This window comes from Dermacentor variabilis, chromosome 8 (genome assembly GCF_050947875.1).
Source record: "Dermacentor variabilis isolate Ectoservices chromosome 8, ASM5094787v1, whole genome shotgun sequence".
NCBI lineage: Eukaryota > Metazoa > Arthropoda > Arachnida > Ixodida > Ixodidae > Dermacentor > Dermacentor variabilis.
The window spans coordinates 151,143,278-151,156,660 of record NC_134575.1 but is presented as its reverse complement, the minus strand read 5'-3'; the positions used below and the strand labels follow the sequence as shown (position 1 = coordinate 151,156,660).

The 13,383-nt window shown below is 44.8% G+C and overlaps 1 protein-coding gene across 2 annotated transcripts in view; it reads right to left on the bottom strand.

Moving 5' to 3' along the window:
• The window catches only part of Hel89B (histone acetyltransferase 1), a 392,774-nt gene that overhangs the window by 69,634 nt on the left and 309,757 nt on the right, over positions 1–13,383 (bottom strand). For both annotated transcript variants that reach the window (XM_075703080.1, XM_075703081.1), the window contains exon 29: positions 7,504–7,641. In XM_075703080.1, coding sequence (XP_075559195.1) covers positions 7,504–7,641 — 138 coding nt within the window. The remainder of the gene's footprint in view (positions 1–7,503; positions 7,642–13,383) is intronic.

Here is a 13,383-nt window from a genome sequence, read left to right as displayed (position 1 = left end):
ATATAGGTGATTTGCATCACATGGGTAGGGGCGGCTTAAAATTCCGCTGCGCAGTGTGCTGCGATCAGCAGCGATGTGCATTTTTAAAACTTTGTAACAAATTACACGCTTTACGCGAAGCACTTAGATGCATCAATGATCAGAAGGACCTACTCTAAGGACTCAGTATGTTTGTAGAAAATCGTCAAAATCGTTTCAGAGTCCCTTTAAAGGCGAAGCTTAAGCCTCCTCCAAATCATATTTTTTTTTTTTTTTTTTTTTTTTTACATGGGCAAATTCTCTGCTCGTGTGTCACGGCGTTGGTTTTTATTTTCAAGGAGCAAAAATGCCATTTACGCCACAAAACTTGCCACGGTTGACGGTATGCTCAGGAGCCCCACGTCGCGTTCAACACGATTTGTAAGCCAAGCACACAGTCCCGCATCGCTCGTGTTTCCAAGTGCTGTGAATGTGCTGCCCCCGCTAATGATGACATTAAAGATGTACCCAGTCTCAAAACGAGGTCTAGACTACAAGAGCCCACAGCTGTGCAGAGTCGTGGAAGCAAGCGTCGGTGCGCCACCCACAGTCCTGTACGGTTCACAAATTAAAACAGCATGCACGCGACGTCTGCGTTGTGGCACGTAGCCCACGACTCCACGACACAGGGCTTTGCTTTGCTAGAGCTGAACTGTCGACACGATATGGGATTGCAGTATGCACTGATGGCCTTTATGGTCCAGCACAATCCAACCACTGGCTCACGTGCCGGCTTGTTTGATCCATGCAACAAGTGCTTCCTCTGTCTCGCCATATGATCAGATGACGGTTGCACTTTGCTCTCTGTATGCAAGTTTGATGTGAAGCTTCTAACAAGCTTTGAATAAATGCTGCTTGCCATCACGGTGTAATCAACACAAAACAGAGGAATGACGGATCAACTTTGAACCATGCCTAGTAGGCGAGCACAGCAGCCGCAGCACCACTGTCGTAGCAACAGCCAATCGTAAGGCCCCTCTCCGCGTGCTGCCGCAATGAGTCAATAGCAGGGCCACTTGCAAGACAAGCTTCGTCAGACCAGCCCCCGACTTCTTTACATTTGCACTTTTCTTATGCGGCCACTGTTGGCGAGGAGGGCGGGAACGAAAAGGCAGAACTTGGAGCTTTTGAACGATACCAAGATGGCGGCAGAAAGACATGGTTCTGTGAACTCTGGTGTTTCCACGCAATTGTGGGCTCCTATCTTGCCATTTGTGATGATAAAACTTTTTCTGCCCCTCTGAGTGCGCCTTCAGGTAGATCGTTTTCATACAGCGTAGATTAGGCATTATAGATGCTAAAAAATGATTTCCAAAAATCTATTTTTTTCGCCCTATTCAATTTCTTAAAGGGGCACTAGAGGCAAATATTAAGTGAAGCTAAAGTGATAGATTGATGCTCAAGGATGTGCGAGGCATCAATATTGTCACAAACAAAGATTTAGTAGTTGGAGAAATGTAGGTAAATGCAGGACACGACTTGCGACTCGCCAGGGTCACGTAAGTGCTAGCCTGATGATGGAGGCACTCCTCATTGTAATTCTGTCACTAGTACTCAACCTTTCGTAATACAAAGATAATTGCACTGCTTTATGAAAGGGAAGAAAATGCTATTTGTCAAGTTCTATTCAATGTTTGAAAAGAAGGGGGTACAATCACTGCCTTCTACCAGTGCTAACATATGGGGCAGAAACTTGGAGGTTGGCAAAGAAGCTTGAGAACGAGTTAACCCTTTCCCTGTCGGACCTTTCTGGCCGTGACACACCCCCAGTGTAGGCTTGGTTTCAGGGAACGAGCATAACAGGGAAAGAACATAGCACTTTATTTTTGATTATGAGTGGTATACAAATAACATAGTCAATGCAATATGCACATTTCAGTGTTCTGCAGCTGTTGTTACTAAACATCACCATCATCATCAGCCTGACTATAACATCCGTTCAACATCCGAATCTGACGATGCGGAACTCATCTCTTCGTCGCATGGCGCTGTCCGAGTCCAAATCCGAGCTCAGTTCGAATTCTGAATCGGAACAGCCACCACTCCAATGAGCAGACGAAGGTCTCGCGCCGCTCAGCCATCCAAAAGTAACCGCGCACAGGGAGGATGTGCTTTCAGTTGCCCGCACAACGGAGAGAAATGGGATGTTGTGTGATCAAAAGACAGAGGGAGATGGAAAAAGGCTAAAACAAAGTTCGAAGGGCTTTACGTTTACTGCTGCAAGTCGAAAGCGAGGGTGCGGCGAGAGAGCGAAAGCAGCAATCGAGTCACTCTTTTCAGAGAGGCAACGGCGCGTGCGCCTGAACTTGACGTGCCATAGCAGACACACCAACAGAAGAAAAATAAAAACCTTCAAACCAGCGGCGATGGCAGAACAACCCTTGAACACATAACTACACACGTGCGACGCATGATCCAGCGAACGCGGAGCCACCGCGCCACTCAGCAAAGAGAGAGGGGGGAGTGGCAGTCGCATCGTACTCTTCAATACATGTATTAACACAGGTCGGGGCTAAAATACGAACTGATATAAAAAGTCAACAGATGGCGTGGCCAGTCCAGGAGCGCCAGCTTTGCGCTCAGGTGTGAAATTTTGAACGCACGATAAAGAATGTACCGGTACGCGAGTGACACTGTGGGGGGGGGGGGGGGGGAACGCGATGATGTACCGGTACGTCCTTGACAGCGAAAGGGTTAGGGACTGCACGAAGAGAAAAATATTAAGTGTAATGTTAAGAGACAGGAAGACAGTGGCGTGGATCAGAGAGCCAATATTCTGACATTAAGCAGGCCATATAATGCATAGGATGGATAACCGGTGGACCATTGGGGTTACAGAATGGGTGCCAAGAGAAGCAAATCGCAGTCGAGGACGACAGAAAACTAGGCGAGGTGATGAAATTAGTAAATTTGCAGGCGCAAGTTGTAATCGGTTGGCACAGGACAGGGGTAATTGGAGATCGCAGGGAGAGGCCTTCGTCCTGCAGTGGACATAAAACGGGCTGATGATGATGATGATTGGGTTTCCTTTGTAGCAATTGCTACTAACGGATGGATGTCTGATTTTCCCTTTATTCATTACTTCTCTCCACCTTGCGGGTTTCCGCAGAACTACTACATCAAACACTTGCCTTTTCTTCGTGTTGTCGACAAATTCGACTTCGCCCTCCCATCTGCTAGCCGCCTGGTTAGCACCGATGGTAGAGCGGCTGCCCTGGAAAGGCGGTGGTCCCGGGTTCGAGTCCCGGACCAGGAAGAATTTTTCTTCAACTATGAGGCTTTTCTTTCGAGGAACCCGTATGGGTTTCCTTTGTAGCAATTGCTACTAACGGGTGGATGTCTAATTTTCCCTTTATTCATTCATGATGATTCAATGGTTAAAAAAAAAGAACTCGTTCACGTTACCCTTCAGAAAGGCGCAGGCAGTTGAAAGGTTTCGTTTTTGCTCAACGTTGCGGTGTATGCGTCTTCGTGTTTCACTAGTTTCATTACCGTGTAGTGCTATGCTGGTTGTGCTGGCTCCCACAAAATGCAGATAGCAGAGAGTTCGTCTATGTGATGTCGCAGGCAAAAGCAGCTGCAGAGGCGAATGCAACACTATGTCTTGGGTTGGTTTCTCCATGGCTGTGCGTTTGCATTTTGCACAGGCGCCGTTTTACTTTGCTATAAAGGGTGGAGATGGCGTATGCCACGTCACCAGTCCCCCCCCCCCTCAGAGGCAGGCTATTTGAATTGCGCTAAAGGTATCTGCACCCTTCAGACACACTATTTTCTCTTAAACAAAGTCTCTTCTTCGCACAAAACAAGCACTGCGAGGTTTCCAGAATGGTATTTTAACAATCAATGTTGACTTATTTGCCTTTAGTGCCCCTTTAAGACTGCTACCGCATTCCCTTTTATTAGTTTACTGATAGCTTGCAACATTCTTGTTAAACAATGCTAGGAGGCTCCCAAGCAAGTGCAGCACCATGCATTCTTGCCCAAAATTTGTGGGCATTAAATAATAACAATTTTCTAGTATTCAATACACTGCTTCTTTCTTTCTTGATTCGATAAAATAATCATTAGAAAACTGCTATTCAGTACATGCACACCTCTAGCAACTACAAATTTGTTATTTGTAACGAAAACAGACCTTTTGTAAGTGGCAAGTCATGATGAGGTTCATCACACTACACAAAACAAGGGACAAAAGAAAAAAAATGGGAATGTAATGAGAACACAGCGCTGTTAAATTCTGCGTAACATTCTTGGTTTTCTGTCCCTTGTTTTGCATAATGCGCTAACCGAAGTGATATACTGATATACAGAAAATGACAATAGACTTCTGGACAATTATTCTATCAACGTTGTTCAACTTAATATTTTCCCTCAGTGTCCCTTTCAACATACGGATACTAAACTGTAAAATCCAAATGGACTGTTTTTAACACTTATCCCCCTTCAATGTATACACAATTTAAACGTAGTCCACACATTTTCCAAACTGAGGGCTGAAATAATAATTTCATAAGGTTTTTAGACTTGGGATTGTACTTTTATCCACAAATGACATGCTGGAGTTATCAGCCGAGAGGCAATAAGCCAGTCCTACCATTTCATTCTGCTCATTCAAAACTTGTAAAACGCGCAGTAGTGACATCGTGTTTCAACAATTCTTTGACGAAGTCATGTGACCACAAAATAGAAGCCAGTCTCAAAGAGCAGGCCAAGCGCCTGGCAGATTCTGGTTACCCGATGCGCATGCTAACTTCTGTCGCGGAGGGCTTAAGCAAAAAGTGCAAAAATGCGTCGAATGCAAGCAGTACCAATGCTAGAGCAAAGAAAGTTGCTGTGGTACCATACATTCATTGCATTTCTCATAATCTCAGAAGAATAGCGGCGAAATCGGGAGTAGACGTAGTTTTCTCTGCCCCTGAGCGTCTACAGAAGCTATGCAAACAGGTTAACACAGAAAATAACAAAAGGCCCTCATGTTCTACCCAACATCGCAAACAACTTGTAACCTGTACTCATAAAGTTGTCTATGCCATCCCACTTTCATGCGGAAATACGTATATTGGTCAAACCGGCAGATGCATCAACGAGAGATTAAGGGAGCATCAATACAATGTCAATAAGGTAATCTCGGGTCACTTGGGTATTCACTGCCGAGATTGTTCCTGCAAGCCCATGTTTGAAAGCACTTCCGTTCTGTATAAGGCTCATAGCAGGATGACGAGGGAGATTGTAGAGGCATACGAGATAGCAAAATTACAGCAAAAGTGCGTAAGCAAGCCTTCGGTATCACTTTCGGAAAAGGAGATACGATTCCTTGGTTTGTCTTCGTGACGATTGTAGTACATGTTTTTTTCTCTCTTTTCCCCCCCCCCCCCCTTGCCTTGCACACGTGTCCGGTTCAACGAAATGTACCACTCAATGTTCTTTTTTGCTGTCACGTTTGTTTCCGCTCGCACGGTATATATTTATCGATGCGTGCGAAAATAAAATATATAGTTGAAAGTGAAGCGCTGTGTCTGTGTATCTGTTTCTTTCTTCGTCCTCGTCCAGTCGCGCTTATACACTCTACCATGGATTCTAACCAACTAGCCCGCCAGCGTGTTTTAACCAAATAATGAGTAGGGGTGTGCAAATACTCATATATCGCTAAATCGAATCGAATAGTGGACGTTCAAATAATTCAATTCACAAACAGAATATCTACTATTCGATCTTTAGAACATTCAATACGTTCGGTCCTGAGACCCCGCGCAGTGCCACATGTACCACGGAGCCCCTCATGCTCGATGTCACCCAAGCGAGCGTTTCACTTCGTTTTCGGTGCAAAAAAGGGCGCCGAGCGTGCCGCTGACAGGCCACGCCGGCTGATGCGGCAGCGGACTTTGTCACCGCGAGCGATCCCCGATGTCGGCCTGATGCGGGGACATCGCACGCACGGCACCCGAATGCCACAACTCTCGCATTCTCAAAATGGCGCTGCGTCAATCGGGTGTGCCTCTGTCAGTACAAGGTTTGTCCGGGTAAACAGCACTGATCAAAAATGATAACGCGATGTGGACAGAGGGAAGAGCAACAAAAGCTGCATGCGTTTCGAAAACTGCGAAAGCATATGCGATGACTGGGCTGATAAACACACCAAGCCAGTTGGACACGCAGTGACGAACTTCATGCTACATAAACAGGTGTCAATCTAACCCGCATGATTGAACTCGGGACTGATCACTGCCGAGCTGGCTGTACGAAGATATCGGCGACAAGCATTCCTGACGGCTTGCGGCCCATTACCACGTCGGCCAGCGGTGCATATTTGTCACAGAACACTGCCCGAGCCGTAAGGCCTAACAGCGCAGCTTCATCGGATGTCAACAACTAAAGTTGCAGTTTGGTGCTGAATCAACACAGATCTATTTGCAGCAGCTGCGTGACACGGGGCAAGCGAAAGAAACTGCCTCACAAATGAAAGTGAGTGCATGGGTTGGAAACAAAGCTGTTCACGGCCCCCTCTCATTCCAGACACTGTTCGTAGACACACATCGGTCTGTTTTTTCAAAACTACCTTTGGAATTACACAGAGGGCATTACAGAGTCCGTAGCCGGTTGCATGCATTTGTGTGGATGGCGGATAAACAAGAGAAGGGGGGGGGGAGGGTCGAGCAAACTTGCCGTGACATTCTAGATTTCAGAATCTTTGACTGGTGGCAAATTGCGCTGCACCTAACAATGAAATGGCACAGACGGCCCCTGCTCTTTGCCGTCAGCGCCAGCTACACACGGAGCGGCCATTGAGTCAGGTGATGCACGAGGATCTTTTCAGTGTCACATACATTGGCATTATGATAATACAAAAGCCTTAAAGTTGGAATTGCCCTTCTGTATCTTGGAGAAGGGCTGGAAAGCAAAACCTTGTATGCCACAAATAAAACACTGCTACAGAACACAGGTCCACTATTAAACTGAGAACCTCATTGGTATTAACAACAGAACATCACTAATTCATTACTTTTAGAGTGAAAAAACAAAAAAGAAACACTTTATTTAATTCAACATAAGTTCTAACAAAAAAATAAAAGAACTGAGCTGTAATCAGTGCTGGCATGCTAATTTGGTGGTCCCTTTAATAAGAGTAGACCATTCTGTCCATCTTGATTTCTGTGTACCTAGGTTACTGATAGCTTGCCAGATTCTTGTGCAATGCTAGGAGATTCCCAAACATGTACAGCACCATATTTACTTGGCCAAAATTTGCAAGCAATAAATATTATGAAACATTTTCTGATATCCTATATTCGGCATATATTTTCTTTTGTTTGAATCAATATTCAATTCGAAATGTAGTGTTTGGTATTCCCACACCTCTAATAATAAGGTTTTACTGCACCAGAAAACTACTAGTGCCCACAACTGTTGGGCCACTACATTACTTCAGCTGCACAAAGTTGCCAAGTGACATGTCCAGTGGCCAGCAGAGTGTGCAGCCCTCCATACCTTGTACAACTGCTCCCTCTTGTGGTGGTCCGAGGCAAGTATGCAGATGGACTGTAGCGTTTTGCCCAAGCCCATGTCATCGCACAGAATTCCGTGCAGACTGTACTTGTTAAGGAATGCCAACCAGTTCACGCCCTCCTGGAAAAGAGACGATCAGCTGAAGAGAGGCCAAGGGCTTAGCACTCCAAGAACGGGACCACACGGGGTAATAGCAACCACTAGAAATGCTTTAGTAGACAGCATTTTCCTTTTTGTAACTTCCCTTTTTTTTATTTTTTTCGCCAGCCTTCCAGCAACAGCAACCTCAGAGAAATGAAAAGCTATTGGACATAACATCACAAATGAACATTGTTATAATGAACTCTCATCTAACAAAAAAGCACAACCTTCGTAATATCTTATGTTTGTCCTAAGTATTTATTTGTTACACGGTAACATTCGTGACAAACACTTTATATTTGCTTTGTTATAGCACTCATAAGGTTCCGTGACGAAAAATAATTTACTCGAGTTTTTATGCAAATTATGACCACAGTGCTATTTATTTATTTATTTATTTTTTATTGTCACATATCCACACCACACCACCACGTGATGACATTACAGTGGGAGTCGACAACACTGTACAAGATGACATTCACAACCGAGTCAATACTGCCTGCGCATGTTTCATCTAGTGCAGTAGTGATCAAAGCTCACAGCACAAATGTGTACAGTACACATCAGGTGCACACAACGCTACAAATGTGTACAGTGCGCTCCATGCGTAATGTACACATTTGTGCTGCACGTGTATGCACAGGGCTACAAAACAATCCACTGGGTGCCAGGATACAAATTTTGCCAGTGCTCTGTCGACGACTGCAGGGACAACAAGAGAGGAGATTACACTCCGTGACACATGCTTCCACGCACTGCACCAATATTACGCTGCTCAAAGGTAAAGTTCTTGGTTGCAGGCTTGGACTATCCACCATAATTAAGGTTACTCAGGGAAGAGCTCTAGAAGGTTCTTGCTGTAAACGTGAATTAAATCTTGCCGTCAGGGCAATGACGCATACACAAAACACACGAAGCTGCGTGTGGGTGCCATGCACGCGCAGCCATTGCAGCAGCAGCCATCCACGAAAGGTGGTGCGGCCGAAAGGTGCGACTGCACAAACCGCAGGTGCGCGGGAACGAACATCATAACGACATCGAAGAAAAAGAGCTCACGACCAAAAGATTATCAATTGCAACCAAAGAGGAGAATGACATGCATCTGTGAACTGTGTCGATGTTACTCGGAGCCACAGCTGCGTGGCTGTCGCGGACGAGCTGTACTGGAAAAAGGGTGTCCAAACAGTACACGAATAGCTTTTTTTTTTTTTTGTACTGAAACGTTCAGGCCAGAATTTGGGGACTGCCACCCTTACACATGAATGTAGAGTACTGCAACATTGCCACATGTCCTCAGACGAGTGGAATGCATTGTGCAAGAGCTTAAATATACCGGGAAAGCTGTAGTCATTCTAATGAATTTAATTTAGAGTCATAATATGGCCAGCCAAGAGTTAACTTCCAAAAACACTTATCACGTCCCGAAAGTTCCAATATGAAACAGGAGGACAAACTATGTAATGGGCATTTAAGTGTCCAATCTGTTTTGGACATCTTTCAAGCATAAACGAAGAGATAGGTTCAAGTTTAAAAGCAACCCGTTAGACATAAAGTCTTTTTTTGGGCTAGTTCGTTCACCTTTGACAACTACTGATGATAAGAGGCACATGGAAATTGATGCGAACACAAACTTTGAGCTGTTGTATTCTAAGACCAGTTTATGGAGGTGTGTGAATTCCTTCGTATTCGATTTCAAATTGAATAGTGAACATTTGAATAATTCGACTCGCAAATTGAATATCTAATATTTCTGAAATTTCTGAAATATCCAACTTTTTGAATATTGGAACCTTCGGTGAATGACCAGGCCGTGGTTGCTCGCGCGGTAGCTTTTTGTCACAACCGCACTGTCTGATCACACCCATCGCTGTTGCTTCGTTAGTTCAACCTTCTTTGTTTAGACTGATCCAGGGATCAGGAAAGGGATTCCGTTCGTAGTCAGCTGGTCTGTATGCTCGTGGAATGAGTTGTGATCGGAGAAAATGCCAGTTGCGTTTAGTTTTTCCTCTTGTTTCATTATTTCCTCGAGTGATGGCTCACCGCGATGCTGGCAGATCCTTGGAACCATATACCCGTGATATGGGTTAGATAAAGTGGAAAATTGAGTAATGTGAAACAGCGTCCATCAGACCCTGCAATAACCGTTATTGGCCGCACTGTCTAGCCTGTTAGGCCTAATCAGAGCAGTGGCGCTGGTGGGTGTCGGCGGGTATCTATTCATCTATTCACATCTATTCAGTTCATCTATTCACAGCGGTCACGCAACCCTCAGAAAGTCGACAAACCACCTCGCCAATGAAAGTGAGTGTAAGGGATGACCATTGCATGTTCACAGTCAGCATCTTTGCAAAATACCGTACGGCGGCCCTCATTTCGAACGCCGCTCTCAGGTTATTTGTAGGCACAAAACGGCCTAGTTTCAAAAGTTCGAGCGAACGGTCACAAGACTAGCTTTGCATTTAGATGGCAAACTTGAATATAATCATGTGACAGACCACTGGCCTCGGCTGCATGCGGACGGAAAGAAAGGGGGGGGGGGGGGATCTTACACAAACTTGCCATAGGCCTCCCTATTGGACAGCTCTTCACTGGCAGCGCCGATGACCATGCAGAGCAGTGCCGAGTGGGATGATGCGCATTCTCCGCTTTTGTCTGTCGCGTAGATTGGCCTTAACTCACTGAAACAACCTGTCATAAAAATGGAAATAACCTTCCATTTTTTTGGAAGAAAACTGGAAAGCAGTACCTTCTACGCAATAGATGACAGCCATTAAGCACATTATGGCCCACTATTAAACTGAAAACTCCAATGGTATTTAGGACAACTTTGCTTCAGCTTGGGGGGGGGGGGGGGGGACCTTAATTCTATTTGACCAATATTCCATGGATAAAAAATATTATCCAGACCTTCGTATACGAATCGAGTGGTCATCAGTGCAGACAAACTAATTTGGTGTTCCATTTAATAAGAGTACAGCATAATATGCATCTTGATTCATAGGTACTTAAATTACTGACAGCTAGCATGATTCTTGTTAAGTAATGTGATTAGCCTTCTGAGAATGTGCAGCACTGTTTCTTGCACAAAATTTTAAAGCATGTAACTATGTTAAATTTTCTGATATTTGACATGCGGCTTTTTTTTTTTTTTTCTTCCTTCCATTCTATATTCAATTCGAAACGCACTATTCCATATTCACACACCCCTACAAGTTTACTGGAAGTTCTCGCCCGTGTATGTCGATTCTTTGGGGCTATCCTCACATTATGCTGCACCATATTAAAGCTAGTGTCGCTAAACAATTACAGCACGCAAATCACCAGTTCTACTGATGTTCATAGCACGGCCTTCTTGACCTCACGGAGGCCATAGAAGCTTTCAGTGAATGTCATTCATGAAATCCCCTAGCCCATCAGACAAGCATGCAACAAAAAATATCGAAGAAAGTACAGTATAATACACTATTAATGGGAACACTCAGGCACGTACCCAGGATTTATTTTCCGGGCGGAGGGACCAAGGTAACTTCTCTATGCAAATGAGGGGGGGGAGGTACCTTTACTAGTACAAATGTGAATAATGCCCACCATTCACCATAAAGATGCATAAACCCACAAAAGAGAATTGAAATAAGGTGTACCTCAAGTGTACGCGTGTGAAATACACCTACCTCTACTTGACAAACAAGGAACCACATCAAACGGACTCGCGCATGACAGAAGCACAGGAAGAACACTGCCAAGAACAAGTAAACAAGCGAAAGTTTAGAATAAACATTTCTAGTAGCATTTTTTTTAATGAGCTCAAAGAATTATATACAGTCTAGCCCGGTTATAACGAAGCCACTTATAGCGAAATAGCGGTTATAACGAAGGGATTTCAATTTCCCATTCCCATTTTTGCATTTTCAATACATTTTGGGTCCGGTTTTAACGAAGTAAATAAGGATATAACGAAGAGATTTAATACCAACCGAAAAATAATCTGTAAATCAACGCATTTTTGCGTCCTAGAGGCGATTTTTTCCGCGAAAATAAGAGCAAAATTCGGCTGACGGCGTCCTTTCGTGGCGTGGTCTGCTCTCCCGCGGAGCGAAAGGTTGCTTTCCTGCATTGCATGGCACGCTGGTCTCCTGTTGCGCCGTCCTTGAACGGTGTCACGGCGTAGAGCGGTAGAGCACGCCATGCAGGGGAAAAATGTAAAAAAGAAGAGACAATTTTTTTTTTTTGTTTTGATGACGTCGCGGAGAGCGGCTGTCTTGGCCAATCGCGGTTCTCTATTTCTCCCGGGCAGTCGGCACCACGGCTGGACTGCAGTCTGCAGGAGGTGTGGCAGCGCGCGCGTTGTTTTATGTCGGTGCCGCGATGCTAGTTGTGCCACTAAGCCAGTCACCTCCGCAGCGGCCATCGCAGCTGTTGACACGCTACGCATGTACCTCGGGAGTCTGGAGTTCGGCCAGGTCTTTGGTTCGCAGTTGGATGGTATGGAAGCCGCAATTCTGAAGTCTGCATTCGCGAAACGTGTTCAGGGGACGCTGGACCACTTCTTTCAGCGGCAATAAATCGGTATGCCCATGTTTGAACTTTTTTTTCATAGTCCACTTATTACGAAATAGCGGATATAGCGAAGTGATTTCCGACTCCCGCCGACTTCGTTATAACCGGGCTAGACTGTATATATATATAGATATATATTTGTGGAACAATCACAGTTCTCTCAGATTCGTCGTTTACTGCTCTACCAATTTAAATTTAAGTGCCAAAACTGACTCGTGTTGTTATTCTGGAAGTTGCGCAACGATGCGTGGTCGCCAGCCTTGTATACCTGCGTAGAGCGCAGGACGCTTCGGTTCCAGACGTACTGCGCCCACCGCGGAAGATTAGAAAAGCACCCACATTAGCACAGCAGAGAAGTGGCTACGTCAGGCGGCTTGACTGATAACTGTAGAAGCATCATTCCAAACATGAAATTATTCTCCACTTCCGGCTGTGTTTTCTCTACTTTTTACATAAAATTATGTTGATCAATAAATATTTTCACAAACAGTTAAATTTGTTAATTATCACTTTTCCTTCCTGTTTGGCTGTTGCCTTGGCTATTTCCCCTCAGTAGACTGCTTAATTTCTCAACTCCTTGCGACTCTTGTTTCCAGTTGCCAATTTTGCATGAAAATTGCTGTACAATTAGGGAAAAGCCACACAAGGAAACGGGTGACAGTCGTATTGCTTCTGGGTTTAACGGTTATTGCAGGGTCTGATGGATGCTATTTCACATTACTTTATTTTCCAACTTATCTAACCCTTATCACGGGTATATGGGTCCAAGGATCTGCCAGCATCGCGGTGAGCAATCCCTCGAGGAAATAATGAAACAAGAGGAAGAGCTAAACGCAACTGGCATTTTCTTCGATCACAACTCATTCCACGAGCATACAGACCAGCTGACTACAAACGGAATGCCTTTCCTGATCCCTGGATCAGTCTAAACAAAGAAGGTTGAACTAATGAAGCAACAGCGATGGGTGTGATCATTGATAGATGGTGACAACTGAACTCATCTGGAGTTAATCGCACGGGCACCAAATTTATGAGAAAACTGACCTTCACAGCCCAGGAGATGCCGATAACTACCGCCATCCAAAAAGACTGAAAAAGTTGACAACCATTCCTATCAGTCAAGATGGAATGGCAGCGAGAGCTGACAAAAGTCAAAGCTCTCAA